The following is a 20,564-nucleotide window of genomic DNA, read 5'->3' on the forward strand; positions in this document are numbered from 1 at the left end:
CGTGGTCTGATTTGGTTTCCATTTTCCCATCCTCTGAACTGTCGTCCATGGAGTGATCTCCAGTCTCCTCTTCATCTCGTATCGTTTCGGGATCCGTGTCCATACTTTTATTTTCACTTTCTTCCTCTTCCTCCTCGAACTCCTCATCGCCATCCTGTCTCCCCAGCTTCTCATAGCCATCGTCGCCTTCCTTCTCGTGCTCCCTCTCGCTCTCGCCATCCCTTGGCATGCTCTCCCGCTCCTCCGAGTCAGAGTACCCCTGAGGAGTGATGCTCTGCAAGTAAGCCCGGTTCATCAGCAGCTCGGTGGGTTCCAAGTGCCCTTTCTCGCGCGCCTCGCGCTCCGCCGCTTCCCGCTCCTCCGCCTCCCGCTTGCAGTACGAATACCTGTGGTTCATGTGCTGCGAGTAGGAGCCCGAGTGTGAGAAGCGCTTGCCACATTTATCACACTGGTAGGGCTTCTCGCCCGAGTGAAGCCTCGAGTGCTCGATAAGGTGGTGCTTGTGTTTGAACGCTTTCTTACAAATCTGACACTGATGTGGTCTTTTTCCTGGGAGAGAGAACAAGACAGCAGGTGGATTAGTGTCTTTGCGGGAAGGCGCTTTCCGAGAGTTCTGCACCTGTCAGGACTGAGGCCTAAAGGCTTGTGGCTGAGACAGCGACACACCGCGGTCTGGTCAAGGGGAGTAAGGAAGATGTGATTCATCTCATGTTTGGGCGCTTTAATGCAATATAGTTAATAAACAAGAAGAAACTCGAAAACTACCAAAGGGAAACTTCACAGAAAGGATGCTTTTAATTGCTAATTGTCTCATTAAAAAACTTTGAAAAATGCCCTATCGAGTGAGAAATTTCTAGCACTTTCACACGTATTTTTATCAGATAATTCTTTCCTTACGATTTTAAAACAAGAATTTGTAAGAAAGTGATACAGATGGCATCATCGCTGGCATTTATACTCTCTGCCTGTGAAGTCCTAAATGGTTGCTTTGAACATGGTCATTATGTCTCAGACAGGAGTGAACTGCCAAGTTAGGCTGGAGCAGAAACAGAAGAAAGATGTCTTATCAGTCCTATGATTCTAAGAATAAAGTTAGAGGACAAATCATTTGAAAATACAAAGCAGAAAGACAGATGTCGTGGAGGCCCAACGAATCCCAAATAGAGTTCTCCCTCTAAAGTTTTCCATGAGACATCAGCCACGTGTTGAGTGTTGAAATACTCTTCAGCTAGAGAATGCTATATTTCCTTTGGCATTCTAGGCAGTTTCTAACCAGTGTTTGGAACTTGAAACTAGTGCCAAGCCTAAACACATCTGGTTGATTCCAGGCCACAAATAGCACTGGAATGCCTTCAACACCTTCCATAGCTGCCATACTTAAAAGTTTATTTTCAAAATAGAACTGACAAAAAAATTTATCAGACTGATGCTCTAGAGTTAAATTCAGAAATGTGTCATGTAGAGCACTCTGTCTCATCCTAACATACATGAAGCTCTGTGCTTACATTTCCTAATACATACCTGCATTTCAGCAAATTAAGTTGAAAATCAGCGTTAGTAGAGTCAACCTCATTTTCATTTGCTAAGTGTCATGTTATAAGATTAGAAACTCATTCAACACAGTTCAGGTATTCAGTGATATGGTGAGATATAATCTCAATTAGTAATCAAATACCTTTAATAATGTTAATGAATGCCTCTGGGGCATTCTGCTATTTAGAAAATTTTGTAGGTTGCTATGTTATTTCATTAACTGTCTTTATTGTACAGGACTATCCAATGTAAGTATAGTGATGACAGATGTGGTAAGGCAAATATGAGAATGGGAAGAAATTATTTACCTGTAAGAAAAGAAATTAGAAAGATATTTGTTGGTGACTACTCCTTGTATTGCAAATAAAGAAGATGGTTATAATCTACTTCTCATCTATAGCTAACAGTCTGAAGAACAAAGTATAATTCAAACCACACAAGAATTACTCCGAACTTTTGGATAAGATGTTTTGAGAAAGGTAAACTGGGTAACAGAGAAGAGAATTCCGATGGAATGCCAAGAGTTTGGAACGATAGCGTGCTTTGCTATTTGACAAGACCACCATAGTGAGAAGGTCATTTAACAGAAAGCAGAAGTGTATTTGGAAAAAAGACAGAGGTTTGCCTTCCAAAAATCTTGAGGTTGCTATCTATGAACTTGGTTTCTCTTGGGTGGTACTGGGAACTTAGAGAAAAGAATACGATCAGAAGTAAATATAAGACATTTCTGACAGTGGCAGTTTTATTCACAGGGACAGGATGGTGTAGTGTTAAATAGGGGAAATGGGTTCTGGAGTCTTGGGTTTAAATTCACCTTTTATGACCATCTGTGTGGTCTCAGATATGTTAACCTCTCTAAGGACAAAGGTCCTTGTTAGTAAAAGGAAAATTATTTGGGGACCTAACTTATTTGTGGAATGGACATAGGAGTAAAGGAGACAACATATATAAGTAGAGTGTTTAGTACAAGGATAGTAAGCTGCAAGCACTATTTTCATGTTAGATCCATTTATTTGCATTCATTAGTACATTTTCAATAATTTTCCAAGTTGCAAGCAAGATGCATGCATCAGGAGCAGAGTACATGAAAGAAAAAAAAATCTGGAGAGAAGGCAAACTTGATGCTTTAGTTGTTACAGTGTATATTGATAGGACTATCGTACAACCTCCTTTAGATACTAATGTCTCATCAGATAAGGAGCACAAAAAGGTCAACCAAATAGGTCACTTCATGGATTGGCTGTGTGAATAATTTTGAATGAACATCACAGTTGATATGGTTCTTTTTCAAAGGAACAAAACACAAAGTAGTGTCCTCCTTATAAAAAACGAGTACTCTCTAGGACAGTTTCAAGGCCTGTCTAAAATGCTTGTGTGATGCCCACTAAACTGCACTCTATTATGTGGATTTTTTATAGTGATAGGCGACCAATTTTGGGGAAATTCAATTGACAATAAATAATGTGCTTCCAATCTATCTATCTATATAGAAAGAAGAAAAATATTCAGCTATTATATCATGCAAAGGACAGAATTTGGGAGCAAAGGGCAGGGAGTTTTGACCTGTATCTTGAATAAATGTCCAAATTGACACTGAATGATTAAAAATTTTTAGGGTAATTTTTTTTTAAAATATTGATGTTCATGGTTCATCTGATAGATAACTGAAGTTAATCGATGGAAAGTTAGTGGTATGAAAATATTATCATATAACTGAGAAGTAAAATAGACTAATAATTTATTTAAAACTTCTACTTTATCTAGTTAAAAGCAGAAACATTTTTATTACTTTTCTAAATAAAGTAGGTTTAAAAGCACCTACCTCAATGTCTCAATAGAGAAAATACTCAATAAACATCGATTTATATTTTAGTGGAATACAAATAACTTCTTAATAGTATCTAACAGGTTTCAGAGTTATTATTTCACAGTACTTGTTTGTGACAATTAATCCTATCAAAGTCAACATGTATATAATATTCTTTTCCTCTATCCTAGGCCCGGGTCCCAGGAAAAGCAAGCAAACAATACACCTTTAGCAAGGAAAATTAAACATTATATTGTTGGTGTCTGCCTAGGAATAAATTAAACAGGTTGAGATAAAAGGGCATAGAATCGCAAGAATAAGTGGTTTATAATTTCCTTTTAAATTTAAACTGTTCTATATGTTAAATTTTGGACACATAATAAATGCACTTTTCAATGACACATTCATAATCAACATTTTATCATATGATGATTCAATTTAATTTCCCAACCCTAGAATCAATCAACCCAAAGACTGTTCTCACTTATAATTTTCACATTAGTTCATTCTCAAAGTATTACTAGTGCTTAATGTAAATAAATAAAAGGCTTGTGGGGCCCAATTATGGTATGGAAAATGAACTAAATTTCCACATATATCATGAAGATAGAAAAATTCATGAAGAACTTCACTTTGATGAAACCTAATATACACTGACAGTAGTAACATCATGAGATATTTGGTCAAGAGACCAAAAAGTTAACACACTGGAAACTTGACAAGCTGGGAAGTCAACAGGAGGATAATTAATCACACTGTTAGAGAAACCATTGTATGGTTAGCATCTTATTGCTAAGCAGTGTTTCTAGGCAGCAGATCTTATATCATAAAGGACCAGAACACTTTATTTTTATTTTTTAAAATATAGTATATTTTTCAAATTGATTATGAGTATTCATGTTTGTCAACTTTTGGGTCTCTCAACTATCTATGTATCTATGAAATTTAAACTATGTAATTTATATTTTAAAAAGATATTGACTGAATGTCAATATATATATGATAGCCCTCACTAAAATAAAAGTTTTCCACTCACCATGTAGTAAATGATAGAGTTTGCATATGGTCATATAACAAAACCAATCAGAGAGGGAAAGATGGCTTCAGTGATGTGCCTATTGTAGCTGAATAATGAAATAAAAATATATTTGAGGTTGATTAAATTATTAAAGTAAATTTAGATATGAAAATATCTTTACTGTAGAAATACTTAAGTAGGACTTGATACTAAAGAAAATATCTATGTTCTCTATCAAAAAAGACAAATGTAGGAAAATTTTGATGTATCAAACTCTGAATTATATCATACAAGTATAAAAACTATTGGGATCTACTAGTCAAATTAGGGTTGTTGTTAAAATATCTTTAAACTTCTAAAATAATAGCAATTAATATCAGACAGTTGAAGGAAAAGAAGTCTGGGTTGGAATAAAAGCACAATTATTTATCAACCTTGTTCTCTTCACATTATCCTCAATACCTCACGTTATAAGACTCACACAGCTCTGACTGATTTTGCTCACCAGTGCTGCTTCCTGCACATCAGCGGTGAGGAGAAAGGGAAGATGATTAGTACAAGTGCTTCCCAAGGATAATTTTCACTCTTTAAAAAGGGTGTTATGTGTTTGATAGTCAAAATATGACAAAAAGTATTCCCAACCTTCCTTTTTCTTTTTCTTCCTTTGTCTCTTCATCACCATTCCCCAAAAAGCATTAACGTTAGGTTAATTTTCTCCTCTATTTTAAGATGTTTGGTATTAGACCTCCTGGTTTAAAATTAAAATTTTTCTATAATTTTCTCCTGCCAATATTTTGATTAAAACCCTACACTCTTTCTTTTCCCATCTAAGGTCAGTACAGCATGCCAAATTTCTAGTGGAGAAAAGTTGGAGATGGGTGAGGGACAAGGATGAATGAGGCCAAGTTTCTTTGTTGTTAAGGGTGGAGGGAGAGGAGGGAGGGAACACAGCATTGCTCCACCACGGAGTTGCAGATCAGATCTTGGATTGTGGGAACTAACATTGCTTTTCATTGTAGTACTTCACCTTTCTTTTAAAAAATTCACCCACTATCTCTTTACTCAGAAGAAAGAATTAGGCTGCCATCTTGTCGACTCTCTAATTTTTCTGAATTGGAAATAATCTGATTAAATTTAGAAAGTTTTATTTTAGTAAAATATAAATAGTTTCAGTAGCTCACTTGGTCTATTATATTACTTATGTCTTTTCTTTCACTGAGCTAACACTTTTATTGTATTCAAAATATGGCCAATTCATAAAAACCAAACAGAATCACCCCTGAATCATGGCTTACTTGATTTTTGTATGATGAAATTAATGCAGCATTGACTAAATCCTTTTGTTATTAAATGTTCACATATATAGGTTCATCACAGCTTAACTATTTGAAGGTATTTTCAATAACTTACTTGGGTTGTCTCATTTCATTGCCCTGACCATTTAAATATACCTTTGGCATATTTGTGAGTTTGGTGTACAGAATAACTCAGAAGACAGAAAGACAAGCACACTCACCAACACATAAATAAGCCAACAGACAGGCAACAAAAAAGTCCTACTGAGTTAGGCAAAAGCGCTATTTCTTCCTTGTTGAAGGTATCAGCATATGCTGTATCTTATGTTGCACAAGTGTACTCATTAAATATTATGAAATGTACAGCAGGCCAGGAAGCTCTAACTAGCTAGTCAAAGTCACTCATACCTGTGTGTTCGTATTTGTGTCGCAGAAGGGAACTGCTTTTCTGGAATGTCTTGTCACATAAGTCACATGCATACATGCCACTCTCTGTCTTCTTGATCTTCTTTCGAGACAGACAGGAGTCGGAGTCTGTCATGTCATCTAGGCCTGACATGTAGTCTTGTGCTCCATCAAGCAATTCTCCCTGTGATATAATCACATAGTTCAACACACTCTCTTCTCTTTGTATTTATACCAAACAACTTCGCATAGGCTGACGTTTGAAAACTCATAGTGCTTCCTATTAATCAATCTCAGTTTTTAAAAAACACTACTTCCAATGAACAATATGAGGTCTCACATGTCAACAAAAATATAAACCTTCTCTGCCTTAGCTGGTAGAGCTCATTGTTTTTCAAAGATAGAAAATGGTTAGTTCTGAAGGTGAGAAAACAAAATTTTCTAAAATCCTTAATTTTTTTTTATATCAGGAAATATCCATGAGTGAAAATCCAACATCAGAACTTGTATATTTTCCAGTGTGCTTAACTTTAGAAATGATTGGTAGCTGCAGAAATCATATTTTAATTGAATTTTATATTTAGGTACAAAATGTTATTATTATGCAATCTATTTAAATGTATGTCTACTAACTAAAGGCCTCAGGCTAAATTTTTATATTTAATTTTCTAATTTGAAATAGGGAATATTAATAACACTTTTTATCAATGTTCTATCTATGTTAAAACAGCCTTCAGCATTGAGCAATAATGAATGTGGATCAGTAAATTATTAAATTTCTTGATATTTATTTTGTCTTGATCCGAAGGAGTGCAAACTTGCATGATAACATACATTTCCATTTGTTAGTCCACAGTTCAGTTTTCTTAAACTACGTTTGCACTAATTAATATTAGAGAAGATTAAATAGGCTTAAATACATTTACAAAGAGGGCAGATGTACTGTAAATTGGAATACTGGGACAGCTGTTACAGAGGTGCACTGTTGCATAAGCTCCTATTTTGCAAACAGGGATTAAACCCCGTGATGTTAAAGCATACCTACTTTTGTATTTGAAAAACAATAAATTACTTACTAGTTTGAAAATTACAGGAAAAGTCATGTGGCACATGCAAAATATTTTTAAAATACTCTTGAAAATAAACTATTTTCTATGAAACCAAGTACATGTCAAAGTTATACATGCAAATTGTGAACATCTGTAAAAGTATTATATCTGTGACTTATGAATGTTAACTTTTAGCATCTATATAAGTTATAGCAAATATTGTTACCAAAGTATAATTTTAAAAGCACATGGGTTGACCTGAACAAACCTCAAAAAAACATATGAAGTTTTTAAAATCTTTTTTAAGGCAACCATGTTTAAATAATACAGTGCTCCACTCGTCGTTTTCCACTTAATTTTCTAGTTTAGTTTCAAGTTATAACAAATGCTTCTCTTTCTGCTAAAAACATAGCACTTGATTTTTTTTTGCACTAACATTTTTCTCATACATGCACATAAACGATATTATTTTCATCTCTTTTTGTCACAACACAATGACATGTCTCATTACCTGAAATCCTTGTTTCCGTTGGTACTTTCTCCTTTGCTGCATGTCAGCAAAAGTAGCTGCTCCAGTTGGGTAGGTGTAGGCCATATGTGGTAGGAAGCTCATCTGATCCAGTCCTGGGTAGGGTCGTAGGCCGGGGATGCTGGTCTGGACCGGCGGCATGAACGTGGCTGGGGGAAATGCGCTTTGTGGAGGGAGGGCTGTGTATAAAGGTTTGGCACTAAAGGGGTTCATGCTGAACACTGGGTTAGTGCTTTTGTTGTCCAGGTTATTTGAATTTGAAAACTCCTTCTTGATAAAAGTCAAGTTTAGAGGCTCATCTGAGTTTTCAGATGATGAAGAAATGCTGTTATGGTCTAAATTTATGCTGCTAGCTTTTGTTTTGTTCTTTGTGGCTATAATACTTTTGGGTTCTTTCATTTGTTTTGGTAATGACAAGTCCAAAGGCTCAGCCTGGAGCTCCTCAGAAGAGAAGCTGTTTGGAGTGTAAGAACTACTGTGGGAGTTTTTAGAAGATGTAGAGGAAAGATTTAAGGGAGAAGGAGTGTTACTCCTTGAGTGGTCCAATTTTTCAACTGGTTTAATATTGGTAAAATGGGAAGGTTTTGTTAGCCTGAGAGGAGGATCACAATTCGTAACACTGTTGTGGAGTTCTGCTATAGATGGTGATGTGATGGGGTCCATTGGTTTTATGGGAGACCTGGGTAGTAGAGAGTCTTTTGTGGGAGGGTTACTGTTGGGAGCTAACGGCTTGGAGTTCCTGTCCAGTGATGGTGACCTGGAATTCGAATACTGGTAGACTTTTCGTTGCTCAAACCATTCCTTCACAAATTCCTGAGGAAGGCCCACAGCAATGGAAATTTTCAGCAGTTCATCAGAGTTGGGCTCCATGTTCATAGCATAATATGCTTTAAGTACAGACATGTGGTCCTTGTATGGGTTGATGGGGCTTGTCATTCCTTTCTCAGAAAGTACAGATGACAAGAGGAGGGCTTTATTATCAACAAAAACTCCGGCTTTGTTGGGGACAATGTTTTCATGAGGTTGCAGGACTGCCTTGATCTCTTCATTCATTTTACAAAGGTAACGTTCGTGCTGATGCAAGGGAATGGGGCCAGGAAAGCTTTCTTTACAGAACTGGCATGAAAATGGAGTGGATATGTTGTGGTTCTCAATCATTTTATCATCAGCGACCAAATCTATTAAAGTACGTAGCTTCTCTTTCTTTATATTACTGATCTGTCTCCTTGAGTCAGTAGTCAAGCTCTGGAGGCAAGCTTTGGCTTCATTGACTTTTTCTAATGTATAGTCAATAATACTTTTAGTGGCACCATTATGACTCACTACTGGAAGACCTACAGGTGGCATATTAGGAGAGGTAATTCCTTGTTCCTCAGGTTGAGCGCATGGATCCTTCATGTGATAACCTTTCAATTTTGAAATTTCTTCAGCCTTGCAGTCCATTTTTTGCCTGGAAACCGTATTGTCCACAATCTGTAGAACCTTTTGTACCTCACTTAAATTACTGTTCATTGTGGGAAATCCAAGTAAAGGGCCTTCCATCCCTACACCTAAGTGCTGCATTGGACTCTGAGCAGATGGATGAACTCCCAAAGGGCTGGTGGCTCCAAGCGCACCGTTCATAAAGGGACTAGTGCCGCTAAACCCGTGTGTGGCCATAAGAACTTTATAGTCATTGAAGTCTAGTGGTTCTGTTTTAATTTTAAGTAAGCCTGTTTGTTCAGACATACTAAGTGGTTTTCCATTCTCCAATTTGTTTCTTAATTGGGTAATGGCTGAATTAGTGGGAGAAGAAGAAACAGAATTAGGGGAAGAACCCGTCTTGATATTATTTCTCATTCGGCCATTTACAGAGATTAAACCAATACATTTCTTGCTGCTGATGTGTGAACTGTAGGAACCAGAATGAGAGAAACGTTTCTTGCAGTTTGGGCACTCGTATGGTTTTTCACCTAGAATGATAATTAAGATTAACATTACATTTCTTTGACTGAGTAATGTCTGCAATTGTCTACCAAAACAAGAATCTGTGAGACCAAAGGAAAGGGGCACAGTGGGGTACGCCTCTACATTCTAGATGCTTAGGTTAGAATTATGTGGCCATAACTGTTTCTGGGCTTTATCTACCCTGGAGGACATCATTCAAGATGCTAGTAGTGGAAGGTGAGGCCTATCTATGCCTTTGGCAGCCAAGATCCCAAATCTTGTCTTGCCATTGGCAGCCTCCTATTTAAACACAGTGTCAGATTAATGTGTGGTCAATAACGCAATAAAGATGTCACAGTATTTAAAGGAAAGTATAGCCATGGCTTTAATCAACTCTGTGGAGATTCCATTGATTCTACCAATCCAACTAGTCCTTTGAATAGCATCCAATTTGGTAACAAATGCCTAGCAGAACTATCAGGATAGTTATAAAGGAGAAATCTCAGAGATAGGATATTGTTCTATAATATACAGCTCTCAGGAATCAATGGATATATGTCATACAAAAGCTCTTTTCCAAAATTCTTCAGTATTTTCTTTCATGGTCAGGTATAAAATGTGAATATCCTTCAGAATTTGCCATCTTGAGTTTCTTCAAGTCAAAAATATTTAATTTGTAGAAGGATTTTCAAAAGGACAAAAAGGAGCATCCAGGTTTTGTGATAAATCAATGCATTTGCAATTTTTAGGAACTATAAGCATTCCTTTTCTGGTTTATTACCAAGATCATGCTATTGGTAGTAACATAAGTTTCTGAAGACAAAACAGGCACACATAGTTTATGAAATAAATGGGTAGTTCCAACTACAAACAAGATTGTGTAAATTTTAAGCAATCTTTTAAAACTCCCCTAATGAAACAAAATGCAAACGTAACCACCAGCACCTCTGCTACTCACCACTGTGAATTCGCAGGTGTTCTTTCAGATGATGTTTGTATTTGAAGGCCTTGCCACACTCTGTGCATTTGAATTTGCGATTACCTGCTCCTTGGGTCAGCATTTGGTGCTATAAAAGGAGAAAGGTTGACGTCAGTTTTGTGCAGGAGGAACAAAGGAAATTTGTTACAAATATTTTTAAAGGCCTCTTTTTCAGACAGGCCAAAAGGTTTGAGTGCATGTTTATTTATTTGCCCAGTCTTTCAGAATTGCAATAAAAGTGATAATGTTGGCAATAAAATTGGAACAAATGAAAAAAAAAAGTGCTTTCACATGTGCATCCAACACTTGCTTTAGAATTATCTCTGCAGTGTCTCTTCCAAAATGTTTTTTTGAGTCTTTCGAGTTGAGAAAGCATAATTGTGAAGATGTTTGTGGTTCTGTGTTTACTGCAAATTCTAAAATCTGAAGATTCCCGGCTGGAATGCAACTGTTTTGTCAAGAAAAAAAATATTTTCCTGTAAATTCTAAATAGTCTCTCCCCCTTATAACTCCTCACACAAATAACTAATTTAATCAAATTTTATGTATCAAGGTAAAAGTATATCTTATACTGAAGCAATACCGAATCTGAAGAAGAAAAAACCTCACACAAACACACACAAAAAAATCTTTAACTATAAACATTTCATTATACAGTAAGCATGTTTAAATATCCCCTTCACTGGGCTAGTAGCAAATGTAAACCCTCTCTTTCCTGAGGTGTTGCATATCAGATCTGATTCATTATCAAATGTAAGAGACAACATCTTGGGTTCCAGTTGCTTGAGCAGTTTTATCACAGGCCATTGGGAAAGACTTCAACGACTTTTCATTTTCCTTTTTAGTGGTATACTAGGGAGTAGGGACCAAAAAAGAAAAAAAAGTTTGCTGAAAAGGCCAGTTAAAAGCAGCGAAGATATAATCAAACACAGCTGACCTTTTTGAACAAGGGGAAAAAAGCACTGTGACTTGGAATTCTGAAGAAAAAAAATATAGTCATCCACTCTGGATGCTCAAGGTAGGAGGTCAGCCTTTTTCAAGCAGCAGTGACACAAAAGCCTTTTGCAAAAAGACAGCACAGAAACGATATGACAACTGCTAGGGTGTGCTGAATCTTCCCACATTCCTAGTGAGACAGATGGTGTTACATGGGACACAGGGAGGTTTGTTCAAACAGCAGCAACCTTCAAAGATCAAGCGGAGCCCAGCCCGCCGAGCGCCATTGAGGGACCAGCGCTCATATGTTGCTGAGTTGCATAAACAAACAGCAACAGCTGCTTTGTCTCCCCCCACAGCCCTCAGAGGACTACTATAAACTTTAGTTGTGCCACTGTTAATATGATACAATCATTTTAATTTACTAATTGTAAATGCCATGAGCAAATGAGGGGACTTTTCAACACCAAAGCTACCATTCATAATGCGCCAACACAATCACACTTCTGCATGTGAAATTTAAAGCAGTTATGCTAGATAAATATCTAGGCATGTTTTTTTTTTCCTAGAGATTTTGTGCACATTAGCAGGGAGAGATAAATTGTTACATAAGTGTAACTATGCAAGCATAGTTTTCATAACTGAACTTTGAAAAACATTCAGGTGACAAGACTTATCTGATATAAATGGGATGATTTACATGAATTGTTCTTTTAAAACAGTAATATTCCATAATATAGTATCATCACCATTGCTGCATTGTGTTTGCTTGTTCTCATTTTCCTTGGTCAAAGAAAATTAAGCCCATAAGAAAAAAGTTAAAAATTTTGTTTAATAATTTTTTTTAACACATATGCTGGCAAGGTTTAGCGAGGATGCTCTCAGCTCTGGAGGGCCAGTTGTTGGGACTCAAGGCACGCCATCTCCGGGAGCATCTGAACACATCATAATATCAATGTGCAGTCAATTCTCCCAGGAGGACAGACAGAGCATTTTTGCTAAAACATTTAAGAGACGCTGTGAATCAATCCTATTCAATCATTTTAAGGATTTAAGCAGCTCTGCTTACCTGTTGAAGATAAGAGTTTTTATTTTTAACACAAGTTAGCCAAAAGAGGCAGAGTAATTTTAACATTCAGCAACAAATATGCATATCAAGAAGGGATCATTTTTAATTTGTACCCAACATTTTAGTAGTAATCCGGTTTATTTTAATACATACACATATATTATATGTTTTTAAATTTTTTCCTTAAAACACTTAATTAGATTTCATAGACTAGTAACAGCTTATAAAAATATTCTGAGTAACTGAAAGTGTTATATGACAAGTGAAAGAAATACACATTTCTTTTACTATGACTTATCCTATATGAAAAAATTTCTAAGTAAAATGGGTGAAAAATGGAATTAAAATTGCTGAGATGTTTAATAATGTATAATTAAAATGCTACAATTTCATTCACTTTTTGTGGAACATAAAAATGAAACTAAAGTCAAGTTAAAGTGCAAATAAAATTTCTAGATTAGAAATTAACACACTCATTCAATCGTGAACATAAGACTATTAAATCATATTAGAAGAGACCATCAAAAAATCATTTAGACCTCAATTAAAGCTATTACCATTAAAAGATGCATCTTCAAAATGCCATGAAAAATTAATAATGATTGCCAATCAAAGCAATATCGTTTCTCTAAGGGGTTATTATAGAAAGAAATCACTTAAAACCAACCCCCCACCTGATCTGTCCCCGGCTTGTGCGTCACCATATGCCGCTCGAGCTGGGTGCGGTAGGCAAACGTGTAGCTACACAGAGGGCAGGAAAAGTTCTCCTCATTCTTCTCGTGGCGGTACTTGATGTGTTCCTTCAGTGATGTCAAGCGCTTGTAGCCCCGGTCGCAGTAGGGGCAGGTCAGCAGTTGGGCAAAAGCATCTGGAGTTCCAGGTGGCAGGTCTGTAGCCGAGAGACGAGAGGGAGAGAAGCAGGCCAAAAGGTCAGTAAATCAATGGCAGCTAATGGGCTGACTGCCCGGGTTGGTATGACAGGAATCACTGCAATCTGCTCCAGGAGTGGGCCATCATTGCACTCGGCCTCTGCCACACCCGCCCCCTCGCGCGCCCAGGACGGACTTGTCGGGATCAGCTCACACTGCGCTGGAAAATTAATTAATTACTGGAGCTTTTGGGGGGAAATTTAAACAGCTGATAAATGAGGGACTTCTCTTTAGGTGACTGACAGTTTGTGGGAAATCTTTAGTCACATATGACTCAGGCATTCAGAGTGTGAAGGAGTTTGTCAGGTGTCCGTAAAGAACAAAAGGTTAGGGTCAGTGTTTCTAAACTTTTTTTTCTCTCAAAAGTGAAATATTTCAAAAAGACAGAAATCAATTTAGATATTTTTATCTCTTAGAAATAGGCTCTAATTGTCCTTGTTCTTTATTGTACGTATAAATGACACAAATTTGCTGACAAAAAAATTTCACAATACCCTAAAATTACAGTTCTAATCTTTGCTCATGAAATTCCATGCCTCTGCAGCTGTTCTTCAAATTTTAAGGTAAACACCCAGGCATGTAGTGCATTTGTAATTGTAACAGCTGCAGAGGTCAGTGTAGTGGCTAAAAATGAATTACAGCCTCACCATTTTCTTCTTGCCCATTGGCCTCTGGCGTGCCAAGGCGAGACAGCTCCTCGGGGGCTTCTGGGTAAATAATGGCTGTGTCACTGCGCTGAAGATATTCCTCGATGCTAACTGCATGGACATCGCGTTCCTCCAGTTTTCTTTTGGCAAAGTATTCCTCAAAGTCTGATGTGCAATTTGCATTCTTAACTGAAATCATAAAAGGAGAAAAAGGTCTTTTCAGGGCCTTCTTCCTAGAAGCTCAAGTCTGCTTACATCATTGCTAGTAAGAAATGTTAACTTACAAAAACACTAAAAATAACCTAATTTAATTATAAGAAATGTTGCAGATGACTGGATGTTGGTTAAATGTTTGTTCTTGTAATGTATACAAAAAGGAGAACTTTGCTTTAAGTAACATAGGCACATTTTATTTTCTTCCAGGAATACTAGTCTACGTAATTCACGAATGATTTTTAGGGAAATTAAAAAAGAAACCTACATCCTAAGATTCATAAGCATGAGAGATAATATGAGCACAAAGTTATTTTAATAGTCTATATAAAACTTCCTTGTCTTTCAGTAGAGGCATATTTAATTTTTTATTGTCCACTAATCTTAAAGGTCCTAAACATAGCTGCATCCTGTTGCTAAATATAAGATTTTAGCCCCCCACTCTGAATATCACAGACGACCAGGACGACATAATCTGAGACAAATGTGAAAGTACAGATATTCCTAGAGAGATAATAATATGACTTTGTTAAAAAAGCATGGAATGTGGCAGTTTATCTTTCCCTATAATTTTAATGTGTGGCTCAGTATTTTAAAGCCGCTGAAAATGAAATTAAGCTCATCACTGATAGAAATAAAATAAAAAGCAACAATGAGTTAAAAAACAGCTATACGGCTGTGTGAGTTTGATATTATCTTTAAATTTTTTAATTATGACTCTATTCCCATGAAATAAATAATAGTTGTAAGTCAATTTTAGCTACTTATGTGACAACACTGGTATATTTGGAACTACTGAGTATACTTCTGAAATAAGTTGTGGTTTAGATATCTTAAATAAAAAATTTTATGCATAAGACGGAGTTGGGAGAGTGGCTGTTACATTATTCTCTACTCTAACTAGGTGGGAGAAAAAGCCTGTTGCTTTGTACAATTAAGTGTAAGAGTTCTACTTTCATAGTTTCTGAGAGCAGTAACCCTTGATATCACTGTCTTCTTCATCTCACCTTCTCTGCCATAAAAGAGCTCACAGTACTTGCTATGCTAATTCTCCCTGGCAAATTGTGGCACGGTCATCTTCAAGCAAGTCAGTCAATTATTATTTTTATTTTTATTTTTGGTTTTCACTATTTTGGATTTGTGGATTATAGATGAGAATAGAAAGTGGAACCTTCCATGAATTCAACAAGTATTTACTGAATGCCTGGTATGTGACAGTCATCGTGTTTTTCTTTGATAAGCAAAAAGCAGATCCAGTCTCATCTTTCAGGAAGCCATGAGAGTGCTTAATACAAGTGATACAATCTCAAAAAATGAATGTAACATTACAAACTCAAATGAGTATTGTGAAAGGAAGTTGTATGGTGGCAGAAAGAAGTAACATGGGGACCAGCTGGAGTCTGGAAGGTAGGAAAGCTTTCGTTGAAAGTGCCAGAAGCTGGAGAAGAGCAGGGGTGCCTGGAAGGAGCAGGGAGCACTTCAAGATTTAAAGGGACAGTGCTGGAGTTCAGAGAGAGAAAAGCCAAGCAGCATAATGTGAGGGTGAAGAGACAGGCGGAGACCAAGTCATGCAGCAGGTGATAGCCCTGTAAAGGATTTGGGTTGTATTTGCATGGATACTGGAAGCCATTGAAGGGTATTAAGCAAGGAGGATGTTTGGGTGAAATGATGGATATCTGCATTTTTAAATGACAAATCCAGTTATAGTATGATATGGATTGCAGAAAGAGAAAAGTTGACTCTGGGAATCCAGTTAGGAGTCTTTTGCCATGGGCTGGGCAAAAAATCATGGATATTGGTGATAAATAAAGGAATTATTGATAGAGACTACAAGAGAAGTGGCCAGATTTGAGAGCTGTTTCAGAGTAAAATCCCTAGTCTTGGGGAAGAATTAGGTATGCCAAAGGGGGTGAGTGTAAGATCCTCCTTTAAGTTCATGTTTCAAACTGGATATATGATGGGTGACATTCACCTAAGCAAGAACTACTGGAATGCTACAAAGACTTGAAACTATATATAAGCTGATACACTGGATCAAATTAAGACAAAACTGGGCAGTATTACACTTTGTATTAGACTAAGTGCTAACAATCCTGAATATGGTGATCTCAAACCTTTCTTTTTTGTCACTCCAACTACTGTTAATTTTAACAAGAGCAACAGTGTGATTCCAAGACCTATAATACCTTCAAATATGGTTTTGGAATGTGCAATAGCGGGTTAAGATTTTATATCTTGAAATTTTGTTTAAATCTTTTCTTAGAATCTTAAATATTTTCTTAGAAGATAAGTCAGGTCACGTTTCCACTGGTATACACCTGACATTATGGGTGGTCTCCAAAAGGTACTTATTAGTGATGATTGTGATGGTGACATCTTTAACTTGCACCATTAAGTTACCAGAAAGTATGAAGTCCCTGGTACAGCGTTGGCTTGGCGTGCAGGAGTCCCGGGTTCGATTCCCGACCAGGGCACACAGGAGAAGTGCCCATCTGCTTCTCCACCCCTCCCCCTCTCCTTCCTCTCTGTCTCTCTCTTCCCCTCCCGCAGCCAAGGCTCTATTGGAGCAAAGTTGGTCCGGGCGCTGAGGATGGCTCCATGGCCTCTGCCTCAGGCACTAGAATGGCTCTGGTTGCAACAGAGCAATGCCCCAGATGGGTAGAGCATCGCCCCCTGGTGGGCATGCCGGGTGGATCCCGGTCAGGCGCATGCGGGAGTCTGTCTGACTGCCTCCCCGTTTCCAACTTCAGAAAAATACAAAAAAAAAAAAAAAAAAAAAGCATGAAGTCTCTGCCAACTTGCACAAACTATCTATTATTTTGGATCATCAAAATAACTTCAGTCTATCAAAATCACCTTTTGTTTTTAAGGGCAAGAAAAAGACAAAGGGGAAACATAGTGAATCCAAGGTGAACCTCTTTTGAACAATTTAACTGACCAATGATTGACTTATTTTTCAATGACAGTAGAAAGTAATATAATAGCTCCCTTCTGAACCCAAACCTACTTAAATGTTCTATGTTAGATTTATGTTTTTCAAGTACACTGTCCCACTTGAAGATCCTAGTAAATATGATGGATGTACATTTAACATCCTATTTTTATCTTAATATTCCGGCAACTATTTGAATAATCTGGCTATTTTTGCATGAATTTTGATTTGCACATGAATGTTTTCATCAGAAATGTAATCAAATGCAAATTCAATTGGATTTGCATTAATAGCTTTTTGGCTTAAAAAGGAGAAAAATTCTGATTTTTTTTCTAGCTAGGCGAACTGAACTGCGTCTAGATCCATCACTAGAGTTTGGAGAGGGAGTTGACTTGTTAGATCAAATTTGGCTATGTTAGACTTCTCTATCGAGTGGGATGGGACAAAAGACCTCAAATCATGTCCTCTCTTTAAGGATCGTCTTTGAATATCTTTGTACTCTGAACATCAAATATGTGACCTAGAAATTTGTAGGCTCTCAAAAATCATTTATGGAATATGTGTGGAATAAAGTATGTGCTTAGCACTAATCTTGGTTTAGAAATCATCTAGTAAAAGGAAGCATAAGATAAGATACCTACATTTGAGCTAGAAACTTAGGCCTACTATTCAAGCAATTGTAGAACAATTAATTATGTGATGAACTAGAGTGGAAATCATAAATGCTTGCATGAGTTCAATAGGGCCCAGATGAATACTCAAAAAGGGTTTCATGAAGATAGCATTTAATCATTTACATCTATTTGCTCCATCTGGATTTTTCTTCATATAGTATAGGTATGCTATTAACTACTAGTTATAACTCAATGTCTACAATGATTTCAGTGGGCTGGAGCCTAATCTTCCATGAACTAGGTATAACCATCATGAATATATTGTGGGTTTGTCTGGTGTTGCAATGGGTGCTAGTAGCAACGGTTTTCCTGCCATGTGCCATGACATTCTTCTTGGCCTGCGAACTGCTCCTTGTTTTCTTATTGCCAAGCCTTGTGATACCCAAAGCAGCTGCCATGTTAATGCATGGTACTGCTCCCCTAGTTATAGTGAGTTAATCTGCACCTGAAATAAACCAATCTTAGTCCTCCATTCTCTAGGCCAAACTATTGATTAACCCAGGGGTTCCCAATAAATCCAACTGAGTTCAGTTAATCCCTTTCCTATAATTGTAGGACTTTGTACCAAAGAGAGCATCAAGAAAGTTGGGGGTTTTTTCCCCTCAAGTGACTATAGCTATAAGATGTAGAACTGAGGAACTGATATATCCCATTTAGATAGAGTAAGATTTATGAAGAGAGAGAATGAAGCAGATATACAGAGAAAAGTAGAGACAAATAGCAGGTCCAGATAGTACATTCTTAGCTATATTTGCTTCTGAGGCCAAGCTGCGCCTCTGTCTTTCCAGGGGCTCTGTTGTCAACCCTCCTTAGCTTCTGTGACCTGGCACATTGTATTTCTTAGACCCTAAATCACCCTAATTGTTATAATAGTAGAACAAATGATGGGATTACATTTTGTTTCTTCTCAAAATTGTTGGGAAGAATGAAGTTTTGATTCTATTTGAAAGTTTACATTATTGGTTTTGCAAAGGTTTTGTAATACTGTGTAGTGGACACAGAAATGAGGTAGAAAATTGGCTAGAAAGTTATAGAATTCCCCACTACATTTTTCTAGTCTAAAATCAACCTAATTCCCTGCCCCCTTCCATCCCCCCCCCCCCCCCCGTAATCCTCTTCACTTCTTGGTCTCCTAGGAAGAACTGCCAAAACACACTGACAAAGGATATTTGCATGGTATTTAGGATAAAATCATAATAAAAATCCACAAGAACCTCAAGTAATTTCTTCCCATACCTTCTCCAGAGATTTTGCATTTAGTCCTAAAATTTACCCTAATGTCTTGCAAATATCTCAACCTTCCCTAAGGTCAAGTCAACTTTTTCTATCTAAAAAAAGAATTGCATTAATTAAAAACATTTCCTTATAGCCATGTGTATTTTATTACTACTAGGGTAAATTTCTAGGTCTTTACAAGTCAAAAACACCTCAGATTTCTTGTAAATATGATAGTTGCTCTTATTAATGTTGCTTATTAATGATGCTTTCATAAATACCTTTATGTCTAGCTTAGATAAAATTGATATTTTAGATAGATAATGGTATCACTATAGATTGACTTTAAAAATTATCACCTAATAAACAGACAATATTAACAGAATTCTAAATAAAAGAGACATATTGGTCTGCAAATCACCCCCTTCCCCATAATTGAGTTGTTTTAGGATACTTTCTCAAAGGTTCTTAAAATGGAGTTTTACTTAGTGTTTACAAGTAGTTAAATTATAATGAGATGGCCATGGCTGGCTGGCTCAGGGTTAGAGTGTTGGCCCCGTATGTGGAAGTGCTGGGTTTGACTCCCAGCCAGGGCACACGAGAGAAGTGTTCATCTGCTTCTCCAATCTTTCCCTTTCTCTTTATCTCTCTTTTCCCCTCCTGCAGCCAAGGCTCTATTGGCCTGGGCACTGAGGATGGCTCCATGGCCTCCGCCTCAGGTGCTAGAATGGCTCCGGTTGCAACGGAGCAATGTCCCAGATGGGCAGAGCATCGCCCCCTGATGGGCATGCCAGGTGGATCCCAGTCAGGCACAAGCAGGAGTCTGTCTCTCTGCCTCTCTGCTTCTCACTTCAGAAAAAGTACAAAAAAAAAATGTAGTGAGACTTTGATACTTAATCCTTCTCCTTTTGTTTCCTTCTCTTTTATTGCCTCACCATTTGTTTTCTTTATTTGTAACAACCATGTGTTCCCGTAGGAAGACAGGTACTCTATTATCACTTGTCTAGCACTCAGCATGTTTTGTATTTTCATTAAAAATTGAAGAATATATTTGAATATTATGCTAAACCATTTTAATAAACATCAAAATGAATAAATAAGTTTTCTGGAAAGGAAAGTATCTTGGAGGCTGCAGCAGGGCTGAAGCAAGTAAAAATCTGAGTGGAATGATTCATCCATCTCTTTGTTTAATAACTGTTTATTGAGTGCCTACTACTGCTGGAGAGTGTGGTTAGGGATGCGGACACAATCGTGTTGATTGATCATTTTTTCCCCTTCCCATGACTCTTATATTTATGTAAATGTACATAAAATATTTGTGATTCTGCAATATTCAGACATATAATACATAAATGTATAGTAAGGGATTATATGTAATTCACATATATGGATACTTCCTAAGTATAAC

The 20,564-nt window shown here is 37.0% G+C and overlaps 1 protein-coding gene across 7 annotated transcripts in view; it reads right to left on the reverse strand.

Moving 5' to 3' along the window:
• ZEB2 (zinc finger E-box binding homeobox 2) overlaps window positions 1–20,564 on the reverse strand; it is a 129,172-nt gene that overhangs the window by 1,095 nt on the left and 107,513 nt on the right. For all 7 annotated transcript variants that reach the window (XM_066346244.1, XM_066346245.1, XM_066346248.1 and 4 more), the window contains 6 exons: window positions 14,123–14,311; window positions 13,221–13,435; window positions 10,521–10,629; window positions 7,619–9,588; window positions 6,062–6,242; window positions 1–549 (listed from right to left, as the gene is read on the reverse strand). The exon at window positions 1–549 is cut by the window's left edge and continues 1,095 nt beyond it. In XM_066346244.1, coding sequence (XP_066202341.1) covers window positions 1–549; window positions 6,062–6,242; window positions 7,619–9,588; window positions 10,521–10,629; window positions 13,221–13,435; window positions 14,123–14,311 — 3,213 coding nt within the window. The remainder of the gene's footprint in view (window positions 550–6,061; window positions 6,243–7,618; window positions 9,589–10,520; window positions 10,630–13,220; window positions 13,436–14,122; window positions 14,312–20,564) is intronic.

This window comes from Saccopteryx leptura, chromosome 7 (genome assembly GCF_036850995.1).
Source record: "Saccopteryx leptura isolate mSacLep1 chromosome 7, mSacLep1_pri_phased_curated, whole genome shotgun sequence".
NCBI classification, from domain to species: domain Eukaryota; kingdom Metazoa; phylum Chordata; class Mammalia; order Chiroptera; family Emballonuridae; genus Saccopteryx; species Saccopteryx leptura.